Source organism: Uranotaenia lowii, chromosome 2, assembly GCF_029784155.1.
Source record: "Uranotaenia lowii strain MFRU-FL chromosome 2, ASM2978415v1, whole genome shotgun sequence".
In the NCBI taxonomy this organism is placed as follows: Eukaryota; Metazoa; Arthropoda; class Insecta; order Diptera; family Culicidae; genus Uranotaenia; species Uranotaenia lowii.
In genome coordinates this window covers 351,124,263-351,146,333 of record NC_073692.1, presented here as the reverse complement: position 1 = coordinate 351,146,333, position 22,071 = coordinate 351,124,263, and the positions used below count along the sequence as shown (strand labels likewise).

Sequence of the window (22,071 nt, the reverse complement as noted above, 5' to 3'; positions counted from 1 at the left end):
AAAACGGCAGCAGCGGAGTGCGACGTGGTCCCTGTGACACCGATCTGAGAAAAGACGTGCCTTTAACTAACTAATTGTCACGCAACCTTTCACTTGGCACGCACTTTTCTACTATTAATTATATTAATTCGGACTCAATGTAGCTTGGCCCACGTACACGTCCACTGCCAATCACGCTCAAGAAACATTTCATCGACTCCTTGAGCTCTCAGTGCAGGGAAAGTGATCTTGCTACAAACGCCCTCGGCGGAAGTTCATAATCCCCGAGAGCTCTAAAGATTATCTCAAGAGATTAAAGATTCGGCTAATTCATTAGGATCGCAGTAGCTAATTGGTTCTAGCTGAAGCGATTCAAGAGAGAATGTATGAACGCGACCTCTGGCGTGTCTAACCGTATTGCTCAAACCGTCGATCGCGCGAATCGATATTATGTTCGAGATCGATCGAGGAGCGGACAAAGTGGGCCTACTTTAAGGCGGAGAGTAAATGTTGAATTTTCCAATATGAGGACTGCTACAAGCAGGAAGGACTGGGATACTGTGGGGTGTGTCCCGGTGCCCCACAGGCATCCGTTAGAGACTGGCGTGACTTAACGACCCGCCAGCCTTCCAGGTACATCGGCACGGTTAAGCTTTACACCTTCACCAAATGGAGTCGGTTTCCGATAGTAATTCCATTGCCGTGATCAGAATTCGATAGCGAGGGTCTTCATAAGGGGTGGGGGGTGGTGGTTGGGACGTGTAGTTCTCTCGGCCTTACATCTGCCTGAAGCAGACACGTTTCCACTCTGCACCATGGGGAGGTGGAACTACTTCGGCCCCTTAGACGTATACAGACGTAAACACCCACAGTCACTGCAAACATATTTTGCACACTTACACCTTTACCATCTGCATTTCTGCATTTTTTTTTATGTGAGTTGAATAACGGGAGTTATTGGGAAAACAATTTAAAAACATAATTTTTGACCCACTGTCATCCCGCATTGCGGTACCTGTGAAAAATGAAATGTATGACAAACAATAAACCAGGAAATTTTTCTAGCCTTAAGGAATTTCTTTCTCAAAGTAGTAAAACGGAACCACCACCCGATGTTTTTTTTTGTTTTTAGATTTGTTTTTATTGAATCTTGTGCTATTTTTTTCATTCATTCAAATATTACTTTTTCTTTTTTGTTTTGTTTTTTTTTGCTTCTTTTTGTTTTTTTCAATGATGACAAAGAGAAAACTTAACAAATGAGAATTATGCTAACAAAATTGTTGTTTTTCTTCGAACAATTAGGAAAAAATGTTTTACAACAATTTGGTATTTCATGCAACGTTTCTTTCTTTTTTTTTTTGGTTTCTTCTGATAGGCAAATTGTTTCTTCATTGTCTGCTAGCTTGGTATTTTTTTTTCATGGCTGCTCGCAAGTTCGCAAGTTGCTGCATTTGCTTCAACGCTTTCTTTTGGTTGTCTGTTCTCTGCTTGCTGCGAGCAGGCGGCGGCAATGCTATTCAAACCGTATGGAGCACATCTTTCGGATTTCCCCTTTTTTCCCCTCATTTTGACCGATTTAAGCTTTTTTCCTCGGATTTAAGCTTTCGTCTCCTATGCTCTCAAGGCAAAAAAAAGCTTAAATCTGAGGAAAAAAGCTTAAAAACGAGATTCACGACCACTTATTTAAAAGATGTTGGTCACACGATACATAGACAAATCGTGTAACGTTGCCTCCCTCTGGCTGCGAGTCGATTATCGCTTCTCCTTTGTTTCGGCAGACCAACACACATCGATTGCAGAGAGATGATGCTTTTTCTTCTATTCATTTCGTTCCTTTATGAATTGTGGTGAATGAGTTTGTGTGTGTGTGTTTATAATTAGCTAGTGTGTAGATGAATAGTGAAAAAAATTAACAATTGAAACAAACGCTTTAACGAGTTTCCCGATACTTAGACAGTATATGAATAGTTTCTTCGTTTGGTTTTCTCGATGAGAGATAAATAAATAAAGCTACTTTACTAATCTTTGCGTAATGTCGTTAGTGAATCTGTTCTGTCTTTTCATCATACATAGCTGGGGAAGTCGCTACATATTTCTGAAATTGTTTGTTTTTCGGGTGATATTGAACTAATCTTTGGGGAAAGTAAATAAATTACGCTAATCTATTCGTTCAGATATGATTTTCAAGTTTTTTTTTCGGGAGACAGCTTTCTCTGAAAATAAACTCTTAATAATAATGTGTTTATGTGTCTGTGTGATGTGTTTGCTGTTACATATACTGCTTTTGTTCATCTTTTTCTACACAAACCGTCTCCATTTTTTTGAATCATCTCATATCTAACTTTATTTCTGCTTTTTTCCTTCACTAAGAGATATACACAACTTTTGGTATTGTTCTGGTTCTTTTTGTGGATGTATTTGTTGTTCATTCTATTGGTTTTCTACGATATTGTTTCTTTCCTTTTTATGATGTTAATGATTTTTTCTATGGAATCTATGGCTTGAATTTACTACTCTTTAATTCAACAAATTATTTCATCTTCGTGCTATTTGAGGAATCGTTTTTTCAAATAAGTTGTCTATAAAATTTCCACAGGATTAAATTTCTACGAAATAGCTACATATTTCAAATATCCATTCGTTGTGGATGGCAATTACTTAAAGATTGGTTCTGGATTTAGTTTGACAAATATTCTTGATTTCTTACTTAGAATTTATAACTAAGAACTCAGATTCGGAATTTGGAACTAAAATTTCAGAACTCTGAATTTAACAATAGAAATTATGAGCTCAGAAATCCAATTATGAACTTAGAATTCAGATTCAAATTTCAAATTTGGATTTCTGAACTTATAATTGATAACTCATAATTCAGAATTTTCAATTAAGAGCTCTGAATTTAGAATTCAGATTCAGAATCTAGATTAAGAACTCAAATTTATAATTAGGGATTCAGAACTCAAATTCGGAACTCAAAATTCAGAATTCAAACTAAGGAGGACTCGGTTTCGGAGTACAGATTCAGAAGTTAAGTTATAGAATTCTGAATCAAGACTCTGATTCAGATTTATAATCAATATTCACATTCCAAATTTGTATTCAGAAATCTGATTCAAAGTTCAACTTCAGAGCTCAGAATTCTGATTCTGGACTTAGAAATTAAAACTCAGAATTCAGAATTTCAAATTTAGAACTCAGAATACTTATTCAGATCACAGAACTCAGTTTTGCAATACAAAACAGAATCCAGATTCAGAACTCAATTTGGGTATTCAGTTCTGAGATCTCAGAATTCAGATGGAGGATTCGGATTTTGAATTTAGATACAAAACACAAAATTCAGAATTTGTTAATTAGAACTCAGAATTCAGATGCAAAATCTAGATTTTAGAATCTAGATTCAGAATTCAGATTTCGAATGAAGATTCGAATCCAGATTCAGAATTCAGTTGAGAATTCAGACTCAGATTTAAATTAATGTTCAAAGTTCATGTTCAGAATTCAGATTAAAATTTGAATTCAGAATTAAGATTTGGAAATCCGATTGCGAATATTTGCGCTCTTGGAGTGTCGCCGAAATGACCCGTTTTATTTTAAGTTCGGTGACTCAACTCTCAATTTTTTGCATGCTCTGTCGATTTTTGAGAAGACGCGCTTACTGGGAATTTCAGGACACTGAAACTGTAATTCAGAATTCGTCACTCAGAACTCAAGTACTCAGAGTACAAAACTCTCAATTCAGAATTTAGAACTCAGTTCTCGCAAATTTTGTTCGGAAGATTTTTTTCAAATGTATTTTTTTTTCATCTTCGCCCTTGATTTGAAAATACAAAAATCTGAACTTTAGGTTATCCTGGTAGATTTTTTCAATGTTTACTATTTTTGATGGACTGTTCTTGGTTTTTTTTTATGTATTTGCATCGTTTTCTAAATAGTTGTCAATCTTCTGCATCTTCTAAGAAGAAAAAAATGGACGTACGAACCTCGCTTGAAGTCAACTGGTGCTTGTTTTGTTGTTTTTTCCACTTTCTGTGGTTACTTTGATTTGTTTTTTTTTCCTTTGTCGGTTTACTCTCGCTCTCGTTCTCTCTTACTTTGGTAGGGAGTGGTGCTTTGGCTTTGTTTGTTTTTCTATATTTCTGGATTGTTGTTGCGTTATGAGCTTGTGTGTATGAGTGTATTTTTTCTTCTTCTTCGCTCGATCGACTACTCTGCTTCTGCTACTTACGCTTTGTACACGCTCTCTAGAGTCAAAGTTCATCAAACAACTATTGTGGACAGCATGATTTTTGTTTTTTTTTCTCCCATCTTATTTATCTCCTTCGCTCTCGTTCTTTCTCTACGATGCAGCAGGCGCTTAGTGTTATTAAATTTATCATTATTGTTAAACTATTTTGTGATTCTCGAGATTTTTTATTCGAATGCTTTAGCTTTCTACGGGGGTTTGTTTTTGGTTTTTTTTCTCAATAGCGATTGAAGCATTAAAGGGGACGAAAAACATTCGATTCGGGATGCACTGTTGTTACTTGCTTGTGTATCTGTCTGTATGTAATCTACCAAGCTAAGCTTAACCATAACAAACGAATGAGGATATAAGCCAAGCGTTAGCGTTAGTCGTTAAGAGTTGATGCGATGAGCTCCTTCTAAAATTGGGTTTAAGTGGGCGTTTTGATTCCATCTTCTAAATGAGTTCCTCTGGGAGAGAGCGTGGTCCGCATTCGGGCGCCAACTTTGAAACTCTCTCGGTTCTCTCTGCGCCACTGTTGGTGATATTTTTCTATTTTCGTCCAGTATCTGGAATGATGACTTCTATTGGTGGTTAAAGCTTTGAGATGATCGCATTTCCGAGCGCTTCTCTCGATCTCGGTTCCTTTTGCTGCATGGGTTCTTGATTGTGGAGATTTATTCGCTTATTTATACAATATCGTTTGGGACTGCGCGCTTTTTGCTTACGTGTTATAATACTTCTTTTTTGTTTGCTTTGCTTTTAATACACTCGCAAATTAAATTTACTGCTTCCTATATTTGTTATGCTTAAATTTTCTTAAACGGTTGTTTTTTTTTTCTTTCATACACTCTTGAAAAAAGGCACTGAAATTGTTGTTTCTTTGTGGACAAAGGGGATTGGCACTCCCGTCGATTTTTTTTCTTTTAACATTTATTATTACTTTTATTTGAAGCATTTTTTTTATTACGTTTTAATGTTTTTTTCTCTCTCTCGCTCTCTTTTGCTTGCATTTTATTATTATAAATGTATATCTTTTTTAAACTTTCATGCTTGAATGCTTCAGTGTTTGATTTAGTATGCGTGAGTCCGTGTGTTAGTTCCGAGGGGTGTCTCTCTAATGCTTGCTCCAAACAACTACTATTTAGTAAACATTGCGCATCGTTTTATTCGTAATAAGTGTTGCGGTTTGCGTGGGTTGCTGTGTTAGTGCAAAAAAGATGGACGAATGAATGGCGTTCTTAGCGCGGCAATTGTTTTTTGTTTGTTTGTTGATGTTTCGCAACAAGACAACAATGGTGTGTCGTGGTGTGTTGGCATCGGTTGTGTTTTGTTAAGCAGGGTTTGATTTTTTTTCTCTCTCTCGTTCTCTCTCTGTTAGACAATGACTTCAAGCGAGGTTCTCGGTGACAGTTTGCGGTTAGTTCGATCTCTCTCACGACGTTTCGATTCCTTTTTCTCTCTTCGCGTCTGTGTTCGTTCGTTCTGATGGCAAGAAACAATTTGTTATCGACGATGCATAAAATGTCTGTGTGTGTTTTTTTCCTCCTTTCGTACTCGCTCTGACTACTACTCTTTTCTTGCGCTATCTCTTTTTTGTTTTTGTTTTTCTTTTTGGTTTGTTTTCTAACTAGTCGCTCTTTATAGTTAAATCTTTGGTATGGTTCTGTTTTTTTTTTTGTTTACTTTTTTTTGTTTTTTGCTGCACGTCGCTTTCTCCATTTGTTCACCAATTATTATGGCAATAAGCATTTTACAAGAATGAATTAAACTTGCTCCTCTACTACTGTTATTTCGAATGACAAAACGTAACCTAAAATGCGGTCAGCATCCTCTGGTTCTTTGAGTGTGTGTGTATGTGTGTGTCTTTTTGTGTATGTGTAGTTTTTTTTTTCTGAAATGTACATATGTAACATCCATCCTCCTGTCCGGATTCCTGACGGCGGCTACCAGTTCGAAAAAACTAAACTTCCGATTCTTTGCTATCCTGTAATTCGGCTGCTAAACGCTATCTTGAATGCTGCTTGCTGCTGCTGGCTAATTCTCACACAATGGCATCGCAATAAATATGCTGATTTGTTTTGTATTTTGTTCTTCCAAGAATTGATAAAAAATATACCAATTAAAAATAGTTTCCTTCCTACTTCTGACTTCTCGAGTTGTAACATTTGCTCAGTAGCGTCGTAGATAAACATTGTTTCTTTTTGTTTTGGTTTTTAAAAAAATACTCTCACACTACTACTCTCCCGACTGGCTAGCTGGTCGCCCTCTAACGTTTTCTACTTACGTGCGCTTCTTCTTACTTTCTCGTTTCAATTACTTTGTTTCTATCTTCTGGTTTTTCTCTTTTTTAAATTTAAATTATTGTTTACCTTCTCTGCATACTTTCTCTCTTTTTTAATTACTTTTAATAATTTACAATATGTATATAGCTAAAAATGTAAGTGTGTTCTTTTTGGTTGCTTTTGTTTTGTTTTTTTTGCCTTTTTTTATCGTCTTTTTCCCATATTAACAAAGAAGCGATTTTTTTGTTTGGTTTGTTATTTTTTGTTGCTTATTTGCGTTTGCGTCTTTTATTTTGCTAGTTTTTTTTTGGTTTGTTTGCTTCACGCACGCGCACACTTTTGCTTTTTGCCGCGTGCAAAACGCATTCGCCCCGGTGCTTCCTTCATTAAAGCAGATGAGTGCTGATTTGTTCTGGTTTTTAACACTTTTAGTTCACACTTCCGTTTGGATCGATTCGGATCGCACTCAACTACTTCCGCCGTGAGTTATAAAATCAAGGTCACTCAATCACTCATTCCGTTTAGCGACACTCACGCTTTTTTGTTTATATTTGTTTTGTTTTCTTCCAATTTGGGCAACGTTTTGAGTGAATGTGAGAATGTTTTTATGCAAAAATGACGTTTTAAAAGTGCTCTTCGATGTAAGAGAAATGCACACGCGATTACTGAAAAGCGAGAATGTTTTGACGATACTCGAAAAAAGCGATTTTTCTTTTTGCGATAGTAACAAAACAAACGTTTGAGAGCCAACGATAAACAGAGTAGGTGAGTGAGTGACCTCGATTTTGCACTCTCAGAAAAGTGAGAGCACGTTACCAATCCGATCCGAATTCGGTGTGTTTTCGTTCAGAAAAAAATGGCGCACAGAAAAAATGATCGGTTTTTAAGTGTTTGTTTTTCTTTGTGTCGTTTGTTAAATTGGATCGAGAAAATACACGTACCTAATGATAGGAAAGAAACAAAAATTTCAATTCGTTCGTTTTTTTTTTGCTGGTTGTTGATTTTGTTTTTGTTGTTGTCGTGAATATGTAGTAATGTGTGTGAGTGTGGGCTTTTTGTTTGGTTGTTTTTTGTTGTTAAGTTATTGAGTAAGTGAAAATGTGGGTATTTGTTTTTTAAAAAAATAGATTCGCGTTTTGTATGCTTTCTTTTTTGTTATTTTTTGGTTTTTGTTTTTGATTTACCGAACATCATTTCGTGGGATAATGTTCAAAAATTGTTACTTAACCTTACTTACAGTTAGTTGTTATTTTGTTTTAAATTTATTATGTTATTCTTTAATGATAATATTTGAAAAGCTTGACTAGTGTTTTTTTTATTTATAATTAAAGGCTCGCCCCAACCCCTCGCGTTTGATTTACAAATTAGTATGTATTATATAATAATTACAGTACTTTCTTTATTGCACGCAGAAACATATTAATAATGATTTTAGAAGCTTCTTGCTGTTGTTGACGCTTTATAAATCCTCCTGGTTGTTGTTTTTTTTACTCGTCAATAGTCTCAACAAAACCTGTGCGATGTTTTAGTCTCTTATCAATAATATAAAAAGCCTTAACATTATCGCAGCGATGCCGTTTTCTTAGAAGGTTTGATTCTTTTTGTGTGAGTGTGTTGTTTTTACAAGTTTTTAGTTTGTTTCCCTTACTCCTCCGCACTTCTCCTTCGAAAACTAAACACAAAAATGCTCATGATGACTTGTATGATCTTGCTGCAGCCAATATAATATATTTATCTCTTTGTTGTTTTGTTCTTGCATAAATCTCACTTTATTCACATTTTTTGTATGTGTATGTGTGTCCGGCGAAGCTTTTATTTATTTCTGGAAAATTCCCCAAAATTCGCCTCGTTTACCTATTTAAATGGTAGAATTCAGATCACTTCAGCTTTGGTTTCTTCTGTTTACTTTTTCTTCTTCTTAAAACTCAACCGATTCAGGTGGACGACCCGGAAAGCGCATTTTCGCCTTTGTTTGATTGTATTTCCGAGAATGGACTTTTATATTATACTCTCACTTAATTGCTCTCTCCCTGCTTCTTCTTCTATTTGTCTGGATGATGTAGCTCAGACTCTCCCGTTTTCACTTTCATTTCTCACAGATGTTGTTGTTTTTGTTATCGTTTTGCCGCTCACCTTTTTGAATGTTTTGTTGAAGAGAGAAAGAGAGCAGAATTAGCTCTCATCTCTCCAAAACACACAAACTTCGTGTGTGGTGTATTCTCTTCGTCTTGATAAACTGTGCTGAGTCCGCTGAGAAACACAAACATCGTTTACGTTTTCGGATTAGAAGGTGTGTTGGTTGTTGTCACATGGTGTTAGAACTGAACCTAGAAATATTGTTGGGTTTTTGTTTTGTTGGTTAAAATATGATTTTCACCGCCTACTAGGTGTTTCGTATTCAAATATTCTTGTTCACTAGATTGTTTTTTTCTTCAATCGCAGCATCCATTGGGTTTGGTTTTGGTTTCGGTTTTAAGTGATTGTTCTCTCAGTTTGTTTTTAAACTCACTAGTAATGACCTCTGCTTGATCACACATTTGCACAGTTCGTTAGAAAAATGTCTTGCTTCGGTGTCATTTGTTTACCTAGGATTTTCGGTTTAGTTTTGCTATTTTACATATCACACTGGGTTTTGATGAATGTTCTTTGTTTTGCTTTCGTAATTTTGTCCGACTCACTACTTCACATCACACTGTAATTGTTCTTCTATGCACTCGTGTGTTTTGCTTATTGAATCGTGTCGTGTTGTTCGCTGTATGGTTTTATTATTGTTCGTTCACTTTCACTACCATTTTGTTGTTTTTTCGATTTCGCTTTCAACGATTGCACGCTTTCGAACCTCGGTAACATTTTTCATTAGTTTGAAAACACTAGAGATTCCGTTCGTGTACACTTTACTGGTTGGAATCAAGAGATTTTAAGAGTTCTTCTCCGATCGCGTACGGTCCCAGCAATATCGTGTTTGTAAAGTTTGGTTTTTGTGAGCTTCGTTTGTTCGTAAGGTCAGAATCGTAATTTTTTTTTTGTAAAATGGTTTCTGTCGAAAAATAAAAACACAACAAAATCCATGGTGGTCCGGATGAAAACGAACCAAGGTTTTGGTTGATTTCGGTTTGGTTTAACGGTTGGGGAAGTATTTGTTGACTGTAAACCGAAAAGTAAACGATTCCTGGCAACTGAAACGGACAATAAGTTGCCTTTTCCATAACCTTTTGCTGAAGAGTTGTTCGTCGTTCCGTTTCGTGTGAGTATCGATGTACGCTCGCACACTTACACGTGTTGCTCCGGATGTTGATTGAGAGCTTTGTGATTGTGTGTTTGCGTAATCTGCTGCTGGTGGTAGTCAAGTTCTCGTTTTTGCTTGTTCTTTCTTAGTTGAGCTATGTTGATCTTTCCAGGTCCCTTCATGGCGGCTGTACGCTGTTGTTTCGCTGTTGTTGTTCTTGGTGGTGGTGGTCTTCCCATGAGATTTTACGCGTTCTAGCTGATGATCATCGTGACCTTCCACGTCATCGGGATTTTGTTCTTCTTTCTTCCCTTCTCCGGATCTTTTGTTCTTATGCGATTAAAGATTTTGTTCCTTTTGTTAAATAATTAAATTTATTATATGGCAGTCGGCTTTCCCTTTCATTATTGAATATTTTTGTTGGTTTTGTTTTAAGAGTACTTCTTTTATTCCCTTAAATATTATTTCTGTCGTGCTTCTGAATCTGAATCAGAGAGAGGGGGGCGAGGCCTGGCTCAGACATCCGCCGATCGTGAAGTTATACTTGGCGATCGTGAGTGTATCACGACACGGTGACCGTTTTTAGTTACAAATCCATCACTTTCTACTAGGACGGCCGTTTGACGGCCTTGAGGATCGTTATTGCCATCGGGCGATTCCTTGGGTGATAGATGGTGATCTACTATACCTAAATTAGCCTGAGAACTACTTCCGCCTCCACCGCCGGAGCCGGGAGTCGTTGCTCCGCCACCTCCAATGCTACCGGTGCCGGCCGCTCCACTTCCGCCGGTTCCGGATCCTCCGCCCCGTTCGTCGTCATTATCACAGGCATCGGCGTCAGTGTCCTCTCCGGGACCGCTATCTTCGCTTCCTCCGGCACCTCCTCCTCCTCCGCCTCCACCTCCTCTTTCCTTGTACTTCCGCCACGTGTGCTGTATCAGCCGTGCACAGTACTCTTCCCGCTGACGCCAGAGCGTCGAGGAAACCGGCTCGTAGCCCACCTCATCCGGCCTCTGCTGGACCTCACCCAACTCGGCCGTTTCCTCGATGGGGTTTCCTTTCCGCGCAAAGAAGTCCTTCGTCAGGGCGTCCAGAATATCTACGCAGAACATCATATCTCCTCGGCAGATGGGAATGTCCATCGAGATAATTTTGTACTTGTTAGGTTTGTGGATCTGCAGCGGCGGTTCCAGCACGTCCAGGAAATCCGACAACTGATCGTACCGCACATACTGAGTGCCGTCCGGATCGAACTGCTGCCAAATTTCGTAGTACATATCGTAGTCATCATCCGTCAGACCCTCCTGCACGTCCTCCGTAGCCTGCGAATAGTTCTCGAGGATGACAGCGATGTACATGTTGATAACGATCAAAAAACTAATAACAAGATATGCCAACAGGTAGGTGATGCCGATGGTCGCTGACCCACAATTACCCGGGTAACCCTTGTCGTTGTCTGGCGGTAAGCAGTCTTCTTCGTTGATGATACCATCCAGCACTCCGTCCCAACCGGCCGATGTGGACATCTAAAACGAAAACGATTCCCCCATTAATACAACACCATTTCCTCACAAAAGCAAACCCCTCAACTCACCTGAAAGAGCAATATCATACTCTGCCCGAACGTTTTGAAGTTGTACACATCGTCCAGGCCGCTCTTGTCCTTCACGTGCATGAAGAACGACATGCCGAAAATGGCGAAGATGAACATAACCAAGAACAGTAGCAAACAGATGTTGAACAGCGCCGGCAGTGACATAGCCAGGGCAAACAGTAGTGTCCGGATACCCTTGGCACCCTTAACCAAACGCAACACTCGACCGACCTTGGCCACACGCACCACTCTCAGCAGTGTGGGCGAAACGAAGTACTTCTCGATGAGATCGCTGAGCACCAAACCTGTGAAAATTTGTTGACAAACATCAGTAACAGGATAACCCAAAGCCTACTAAAGGAAAAAAAAACTCACCTAAAATGGACAGGATGACGACGACGAAATCGAACAGGTTCCACGGTTCGATGAAGTAATGGTACCGCAGGGCGAAAATCTTCATCAGACATTCGCTACTGAAGATGCAGATGAAGATCATGTTCAGGTAGTCGAGCACCGCGCTGAACGTTTCCGTTTGCTTGTAGTGATCCAGGGTCATCGTCAACATGTTGAAGCCGATGAACAACATGATGATCATGTCGAACTTCTTGTTGGTACAGATCTCGAACACTATTGCTTGGGGGCGCCACTGGATGAAGGAATGGAATTGATAAGTTGATTAGTGTATTCGGTGAGTCCTACATACATCCAGCTTGGTCTTGGATTCAAAACTATTCATTATTGTAGTTGAATTCTAGGCTTGTATTGGTTTGGAATAAGGAATTTAAGGGAGTCTCCGAAATGCAGAAAAAATTCTTCCGGATTCTGCCAATACACATTTCACATCTATCAGACGACTCCTACGGAGTCATAAATGTATTACATTTAAATTGACCTTCCACAATAAATTAAAATCTCTATGTGAGGTAACTCCGGATTAGAACTCTGATACTAAATTCTAAATTTCTGTTTTAAGAGTCTTTTCGAAAGTTTGATTCTTGTTGTTAAAAATAAATTTCACATTTTGATTTGATTTAAAATTTATTCACCTTCAATCCCCTCCGCACCTTCAATCCGCTATGTACCAATATAAAAAATTGTATTTTTTTTCCTACGATCTGTAGGGTGGTTTTAAACTCTTTCAATCTGGTTTGACGGTCGCGAAAGTTAGTAAGTTCAACGTAGAAGAATGCAAATGCTTTTGAAATAGATTCAAATGATTGTTTTTCCGATAAAAAATAGTTTTCTTTTATCGAACCATGTACAATAACTCTTCTCTTTCTCTGGCGACCGTCAAAAATGGTTTCAATAGAAAATTTCATTTTTTTGACATTACGTCTCTCTGAAGTACTATCAAGTCACCATCTACCGCCCAGTTAAGTGATTGTTGAACTTCAATCAGTTTTAATTCAAATTGATGGAAGATTTTCATTTACTTTCTTCTACGATGTCTTTTAAAACTGTCCTTCTTCAAGTTAAAAAAAAATAAAGGAATACGAAGAACGTACACTTAGTTAACTACCCAATTGACGATAATAATTATTTTAAATTATCAATTTTTTGACGGCCGCCATATTGTACGCCTCCGTGCACACAAGCGCTTTTTGATTTCGTGCAACTTACTTGCTAAACCCATCGAATCAGAGCAGTTGATGTTCGATTACATTTTTTTTTATTTGGCAAATCGTAAAATCCAAGTTTTGATTTTGATGCCACATGACTTAGCAGGGCAATAATCGTTGAAATGTGGTGTAATTTCTAGTCAAAAATCGACTTCCCATGAAAGGCGATTTTTGGCTAATTTTTCGATCTATCACCATATTACGATCTTTCATGCATTTCTATGTCATTTGGCATAAGAATTAAAATTTCAAATTCCTTCGGTCCCCTCCTTGGGGGCTTTCGAAATTTTAAATGCATTTTGATAAAACATTTTTTTCGAGATAATCTCAGACTTCGATGTTTTAAGCATGTTTAAATCATTTGACAACAAAATTAACATTTCGGGGTTTCCGATTGCCTTTGGTCTTTGAGAATTGAGCATAAAAAATCGAAACTTTAAGCGCTTTGAAGCACCCCAAAATCAAATCCGATTGAGCTGAAATTTTGATCTGGTCATTTTTTTTGGAACAATCTTCAAAATGTATATGGTCGGTTTTCAAAATCCGATCATGACATTTTTCCCATACATCTATCGCCACCCAAATATAGATGTTAGTATCACAAACAATCTCGATTGGTTTTAGAAAAACAAAATTGAAAGAAAGTGGAATTGTCAATAATATGTATGTATGTTACATTTATTGAATACTAGCTGACCCGGTGTGCTTTTTACTACCCCTTCCGTGGAAAAAAATATATTCGTTGATATTATTATAATTAAAATAAACTTCCTTGTTAATTAAATTTCAACATTAATCAAAAGTAGAGATGTACCGAATAGTGGTATTCGGCGAACGGCCGAATACTGAATATTGCACTTTTCAACTATTCGGCCCAACGAATATTCGGCCAAATATTCGGTCGAATATTCTATAGAGTTTTCAATAAAAAAAACTTTATCGATTATTCCTATGTTTTCAATTTCTTCCATTTTAATGTCCCTGATGATTTTAGTCGATTATTTTCAACCAATTCAACATGCAATTTTTTAAGTAGGGGTCTTTCTTATTTTTAAAATGTCACCAATAACTGAAAAGATATCAGATGACTAGGGCATTTATCCCCAAAGAGATTGCGTTCCTGTGAAATCTGGAACAAAACATGTAGAAACAGGTGCCAAGCTATTTTAATTTGCTTCTTTGATATTGAATTAGTCAAGGTCGAGTTTGAGCAAGATATCTTTAAAATAGTTGTTGAAAAGAAAGATGATTTTTAACTTTAAGCACACCATACTTTCAACCACACGTATCCACATGGTAAGGCATTCATAACGATATAAAAAAAAATTTAAAAGGGCAAAATTTATGTTTATTTTGAAATTTTTGAAAAATCAATATTGAACACAAAATCTAAAAGTTTTAAAAGAGAAATTTGAGTTTTTTTATTTCATTTCACAAATAATCGGGCAAAATTTTTAAAGTTTTAAACAATATCTGGACATCCCGGCCAATTACTTTTGAATCTTTTATAAACTATCCAAAGTCATTTGAAAATTTTACAAGTCTGTAGTAGATATTCGGCCTATTCGGTCTATTCGGCCGAATACTTAGCTCAACTATTCGGTGAGCCGAATATTCGGCTTAACGGTTTTTCAGCGGTATTCGGCGCCGAATATTCGGCCGACCGAATATTCGGTACATCTCTAATAAAAAGTGGACGACAAATTTAAGAAGAAGAAAATGTCGCAGTTCGCCTCTAAATATCTCGTTTGGCAGGCCATCTGCTCTTTCGGACTGAGGAGTGAGCCTTTCGTGACAAAGGGCACAGTAAATGGCGAAATCTAAAAATCTGAGTGCCTCAAGGAGTGCTTTTTGCTGTTCTTGCAGCAGCACGACGAAGCTCCGCTAATTTAGCAGGATTTGGCATCATGCCACTATTCTAAAAGTGTCCTGCTGTGGTATGAGGCCATTTCTGTCCATTTTGTTCCAAAGGACATGAACCCGCCAAACTGTCCGGAGCTGCGCCCGGTGGAGCAGCACTGAGCCATAATGAAGCCGGAACTTCGGAAGAACATGAAGACAGTCAAAGACGAGAAGGACAAGTTAAAAAAATGGAAAATAAACTGAGAAACTGGTACCAGATGACACTGTAAAGACTTTGATGGAGGGCATCAAGCGAAAATACGTTCAATTTTACACTCAAGGCTCCATCGATTAACTTTTCTTTGATATTTGAAACTAACCTACAATTTTGGATTAATTTTAAACATTATAAGAAAACTGTCATGACATTTTCGGGGTCACAATAACTTCGTGTTCGTCTTTATTGCAGAAAGAATTGCAGTAGGGTAAGTGTTCCTAATTTGGCATGTGTCCCTAATGTTAACATACCGTTTGATTTTGACTGTTTTTGACGATATTTTTCACTTATCACAATTGTAAAAAAAAAATATATCGTAACGAATCATGTGAACTCTCATTTAACAAACAAATTAGTTTTATAACTCACAGGATTTTTCGTGAAATCCGGATTGTTTCAAAGTATGTTCAAATTGAATGGAATTGTTAGCAAATTTCTTAAAAAACACCTATTAAATTAAATTTGATACTTATTTTTTCGGTCAAGGATTTTTTTTTTAAAAGAAAGCATAAGGGTGCTGTATACAGTAAAGGATTAAAGCTACTATAAAAAAATTAAAACCATATTCCAGCACATGGAAATCTTATATATAAAAATGGAGGCGTTTTCTTTGTGATAACATCACGTATGAATGGTCGGTCGGAATGAAGTGAAATTTGGTATCCGAGGGTTTTTTGGGTCAGAGATGGTTTGTATAATACTTTCAAGAATCTCACTTTTTATGAAAGGGGGGTCCCCATACAAAATTATCTCTTCACATCTTATATATAAAAATGGAGGCGTTTTCTTTGTAATAACATCACGTATGAATGGTCGGTCGGAATGAAGTGAAATTTGGTATCCGAGGGTTTTTTGGGTCAGAGATGGTTTGTATAATAGTTTCAAGGATCTCACTTTTGATGATAGGGGGTCCCAATACAAATTAAACTTTATTTGTTACGATTTCCATAAGAATCTATTGGCGAGCACAATGCAGTTAAGGACGTGTAGATGAAATTAAACATTTATTACGATTTATACTTTAGAAGGTAAAACGAAGTTTACCGGGTCAGCTAGTAATATTTAAACTTTGAATCATTGATTTGCATGTCGATGCATTTTAGCGCAGACTGGTAACTGAATTTTGAAAATATTTATTCAAAAAATTAAATGATTGTCCGAAAAGTATTTATACACCAACAGTGTTGATAAAGGATAATGAAATCAATATAAAGTTTATAGGTGATATTTTTAAACCAATTCGTCATACTGTGTAAAGTATTTTACGGCATAAAAAAATGTAAAAATTTCGATTTTTCAAATTCCCTATGAGAATGAAAGATTTAAAAAAAAAATATCTCACAATGTGAGAAACTATGGCATCATCGTTTTGTAATCATAAAATGTTAATTTTATTATACTAAAATAAAAGTTAAATAGATGTTATGGTATACAAATGTTGCATCTAACCATGCTGTTGCATGATGCTCTGTTTGACTGTATCTTATTTGTATCCAATACAATGAATTTCCTTCTTTTTGAAATATAATAAATGTATCCATTGGAAAAGTAAAAGTTTGAATTTTAATAAGCTCAACATCCACTACTTTCTTCAAAACTACGGTGAAGGAATATTGTGTAGGATTTAACTAGTCCTATTTATCTATTCATATTCCAAAAACGTGAGTTTTGAGATTTTTCTCATTAAAGAATTAAAAAAATAGACCCATATGAAAAATCAGGAACAAATAGAGTAATATTGGGTACGCGGATACATTTTTCCTCATGTGTTAACATTAGGAACACCCATATGTTTTGTGTATGGGGATCGACTGAATATATTGTTTTTTCCTATGGGAATTCCGGCTTGCAGTCTTTTTTAAGCAAAAACGATTTTTGTTTTTATAAATCCAACGTTTCAATCCGTTTTGGATCTTCTTCAGGGACTGAAAATGTATTTTTATAAAGTATTTTACCGATTACAAATATGAGAAATTTACCTAAAAAGTTTCGTTTTCTTGTTGAGGTCGACTCGGCTGGTCGTTTTGAAGCTGTCTTTTAATCTGTTTTTAAATGTTTCCGAATTAAATCGTGTTTTGTTATAACAAAGGTGTTGTGTTTAACTTACTGTGAATAGTTTTTCATGGATAAAATCCGTTTGTCTGGTGTTTTTGGGATAGTTTTTCCTCAGCATCAGAATATGCACAGTCTTCACTTTTCACTTTTTGTTTTGTTGTTGTTAAATGTCAGCTTGTTGTGTGTTTTGTTTTGGGTGGTGTTTTTTTATTTTGTTTTCTGTGTTTTGGATCTTCGTTTATTGATTGTATAGTTTTGAAAATGTTAGAATATGTAGGGTGGATGTTTTCAGTGTCTTTTTTAATGTTTATGGCATTTTTTGTTGTTTTAATGTGGCAGCTTTCCAGCATTCGTAATTTTCCTTGGTTGTCTCCCCTGTCGATGATCCGAACTCCGTCAATGTCGAACAGGTGGTTCATAGCTATCTCGTGGTCCAAGAGTGCAGTTTGTTGTCGAAGTTTTGCTATTGGGTAATCCGTTTTTATGTATCCTAGGTCCCACAAGCGTTTTAGTTCGTTAGTTTGGCAGCGGTGTTGTGACATTCGTTGTTTTAGTTTCACGCTTGTGAGACCTATATAGCATGCCTTGCATTTTTCACCATTTTCTTCTTGAGTGTCTTCCTCTTGATTCTCATCATTATTTTTCCATGTTCCTTTACATTTTATTTTGTATATGACATTGGTGTTTTCGTCATATGGTGTTTTGTCTTTTACAATTGGAAATAGTGATCCGATTGTTTTTGTTTGTTTGCATGCTACTCTTGTGTTTTTATAATCTGAGTGTAATGTTTTAATAATTTGTGTTGTAAGGTTTTCGATATTTGTTAGAGAACGGTAAATGAATGACTACCCTATGTCTCTCATAAACCGAATGATTAACAAATCATATGAAAAAACGATACCAGAAGAAGCTATGAACGAGAACGAAAATACAGAAAAATACATTTACCGTTCTCTAACAAATATCGAAAACCTTACAACACAAATTATTAAAACATTACACTCAGATTATAAAAACACAAGAGTAGCATGCAAACAAACAAAAACAATCGGATCACTATTTCCAATTGTAAAAGACAAAACACCATATGACGAAAACACCAATGTCATATACAAAATAAAATGTAAAGGAACATGGAAAAATAATGATGAGAATCAAGAGGAAGACACTCAAGAAGAAAATGGTGAAAAATGCAAGGCATGCTATATAGGTCTCACAAGCGTGAAACTAAAACAACGAATGTCACAACACCGCTGCCAAACTAACGAACTAAAACGCTTGTGGGACCTAGGATACATAAAAACGGATTACCCAATAGCAAAACTTCGACAACAAACTGCACTCTTGGACCACGAGATAGCTATGAACCACCTGTTCGACATTGACGGAGTTCGGATCATCGACAGGGGAGACAACCAAGGAAAATTACGAATGCTGGAAAGCTGCCACATTGAAACAACAAAAAATGCCATAAACATTAAAAAAGACACTGAAAACATCCACCCTACATATTCTAACATTTTCAAAACTATACAATCAATAAACGAAGATCCAAAACACAGAAAACAAAATAAAAAAACACCACCCAAAACAAAACACACAACAAGCTGACATTTAACAACAACAAAACAAAAAGTGAAAAGTGAAGACTGTGCATATTCTGATGCTGAGGAAAAACTATCCCAAAAACACCAGACAAACGGATTTTATCCATGAAAAACTATTCACAGTAAGTTAAACACAACACCTTTGTTATAACAAAACACGATTTAATTCGGAAACATTTAAAACAGATTAAAAGACAGCTTCAAAACGACCAGCCGAGTCGACCTCAACAAGAAAACGAAACTTTTTAGGTAAATTTCTCATATTTGTAATCGGTAAAATACTTTATAAAAATACATTTTCAGTCCCTGAAGAAGATCCAAAACGGATTGAAACGTTGGATTTATAAAAACAAAAATCGTTTTTGCTTAAAAAAGACTGCAAGCCGGAATTCCCATAGGAAAGAACACCCATATGTTAACATTAGGAACAATTATTGCCAAATTAGGAACATCGACACACTTTATAAAACATGATATTTCTCGTAAATTAAATCTTTAAATTATTATTTCAAACCATAACAGAGTTCAGAAAAGAATTAGGAACTTAGCTACCAAAAAATTGTAAATCTAAGAATTAAAGAATCGGCCTACTAATATCAATGCTAAAAACGTCTGACATAATATAGCGAAATTAGGCGCATTTACCCTACCAAGATAGTTTTCAACGGTGAGCCTGGAACCGTTCTTGTGTATCGGTATCACGTGAGAGATTTTCCAAAACTTCTGTAATAATCCGGAACGAATCGAAGAAGTGGAGAGGAAGTGTAAAGGGCCTCTCACACATTTTTTAAATGATGTTTTTGGTATTCCAAAAGGGCCACAACTTTTAGATTCATCGAGCGCTAAAAATCTTCTTCGTATATCATAAATTGTTTTTGTGATTCAGGTAAGATTTTAATCATTCTGCGTTGGTCGAAAAATATACACTGAGAAAATTTTTGGCGAAAAGCTCAGATGCGTATTCCAAAAAGTCTGCTTTGTTATTACTGTAAGAAACGTTTCTGGGTATCACGTTTCGAGTGGACCTATTTCCAAAATCTTGGTTAGAATTGGATGTTTCGTTGAAGTGCGTTCAAATGGCTGCTTCATTGAGCTCTGTGCAAACTAATTTATTCAGCTGTTGTTCTGTATGCTGTTTTATCATGCTCAGATTTACTTCTGCGGAAGTTGTTGTGATTATTCCGCTTGCCTTTATGCAGGCGGATGGTGTCGTCGTCAAACCATTCTGAATATTTAGAGCGAGAAGATTTTACTCTGATAGTTCTACAGTGATCGAGTAAAATGAATTGATGGATGAAATCCAGAGCACATCCAACAGAGCGATCATTTTCTTCTTTGTTGTCGAATTTTCTTATACTACTCAAGAAATCTGACATACAGTACCGTTCATAATTATATAGAAATTGGAAGCACGCATGACGCATATTGTCACTTCGACTTTGAACTTCCATAGCTTTTTATTCTGATAATATTTTTGATCAATATTTGGATCGGATATTTGAATTAGCAGTTTCGGGGATATCTTCGTTAGGTAGAAAAATCGTATTTCATTCCACTTGCTAAAGTGCTTGAGAAACAGCGTTTACGTCGAAATATTTTATATCAATCGTTACTTGGCTTTACTGTGATGGCAGTGCATCTGCATATTGAAAAATATTAAGGCAGACGTTTATCTCCATGGCCTTTTTTTTTTTTTTTTTTTTTTTTTTTTTATTTATAATGCTTTATTTGAAACGGCTCATACGATTAGGTTTTAAGGAGCCAAACTCGTTTTCTTTGTTTTTACAATCGTTTTCTTAGCTTAGCACTTTTTTTTAAAGAAAAAAGAAGATAGAAAGGGAAATATGAAAATAAAATAGAATTATAGACGAAGATCAATAGCTTTTAGAAAATGGTAGATTTCAAACATGTAGTCCAAATCCAGCACAGCTAGCACATCCCTCACTGGAACGTTAGGTGGTTTTCCTCGGGCCCGAAGGGAATCTATTAAATTCGTTCTGGCGACAAGATGGACCTCACACGACCAGACAATATGCTCGATGTCATGGTAACCTTGGCCACAACTACACAAATTGCTGCCAGCAATGTCAAAACGATAGAGTACCGCGTCTAAGGAATAATGATTGGACATGAGACGGGAAAATATACGAATAAAATCCCGACTCAGGTCCAACCTATTAAACCAGGGTTTAAGGCTTACCTTTGGGATAATCGAGTGGAGCCACCGACCCAACTCATCCTCGTCCCATTTGCGCTGCCAGTTGACAAGAGAGTTTCTTCGAACCAAGAAGTAAAATTCGTTGTAGACGATTTCACGGCGATACGTGTCGCCTTCTATCGCCCCCACCTTTGCCAAAGAGTCTGCCCTCTCATTGCCGATTATCGAGCTATGTGAGGGGACCCAAACAAAGGTGATAACAAAGCAACGTCTTGATAAAGCACTCAATGTGACTCGTATCTTCTCTAAGAAGTATGGAGAGTGCTTTCCCGGTCTTATTGAGCGGATTGCTTCAACAGAGCTGAGACTATCTGTGACGATATAGTAGTGTCCTGCAGGCCGTGAAGCGACGCTGTCCAAAGCCCAACAAATTGCTGCTAACTCTGCAATATATACAGAGCATGGTGACTGAAGATTATAAGATGCGCTGAAGATATCATTGAATACTCCAAATCCTGTTGATTCCTCTATGAGAGACCCATCAGTAAAGTACATTTTATCAGCATCGACGTGTCTATGTTTAGCATCGAAAATTCTAGGAATTAAAAGTGAACGAAGCGAATCCGGGATCCCACGAATTTCTTGCTGCATAGACAAATCAAACTGGACAGAAGAGTTGTCGTAGTCTGGGATGTAAACACGAGTTGGAGAATACGAAGAAGGATTTACCTGCATGGACATGAAGACATGGTATATAGACATAAATCTGGTTTGAAAATTTTGCTCAAGTAGCCTTTCAAAATTTACGATCACCAATGGGTTCATGATCTCACACCTGATGAGGAATCTGAGTGATAATAAATTGAATCGATCTTTTAGTGGAAGTATACCTGCCAAAACTTCAAGACTCATGGTATGTGTTGAGGGCATACAGCCCAAAGCGATACGGAGACAACGGTATTGGATACGTTTGAGTTTGATGAGGTGAGTTTTAGCAGCTGTCTGGAAACAGAAACTACCGTATTCCATCACTGAGAGAACAGTTGTTCGATACAATTTTAAAAGATCTTCTGGGTGAGCTCCCCACCAGGTGCCAGTGATTGATCGGAGAAAATTGATTCTTTGTTGGCATTTTCCTTTCAGATACTCAATATGGGTTCTCCAGGTACACTTGGTGTCAAACCAAACCCCAAGATACTTAAAA

At 36.7% G+C, this 22,071-nt stretch overlaps 1 protein-coding gene across 32 annotated transcripts in view; it reads right to left on the bottom strand.

Annotated features, from left to right (window-relative positions):
- Positions 1 to 4,027: 4,027 nt before the first annotated feature.
- Positions 4,028 to 22,071, bottom strand: part of LOC129741722 (sodium channel protein para) — a 344,044-nt gene continuing 326,000 nt past the window's right edge. For all 32 annotated transcript variants that reach the window (XM_055733497.1, XM_055733471.1, XM_055733484.1 and 29 more), the window contains 3 exons: positions 11,685 to 11,955; positions 11,310 to 11,614; positions 4,028 to 11,241 (listed from right to left, as the gene is read on the bottom strand). In XM_055733497.1, the coding sequence (XP_055589472.1) occupies positions 10,231 to 11,241; positions 11,310 to 11,614; positions 11,685 to 11,955 (1,587 nt within the window). In that variant the 3' untranslated portion in view covers positions 4,028 to 10,230. The remainder of the gene's footprint in view (positions 11,242 to 11,309; positions 11,615 to 11,684; positions 11,956 to 22,071) is intronic.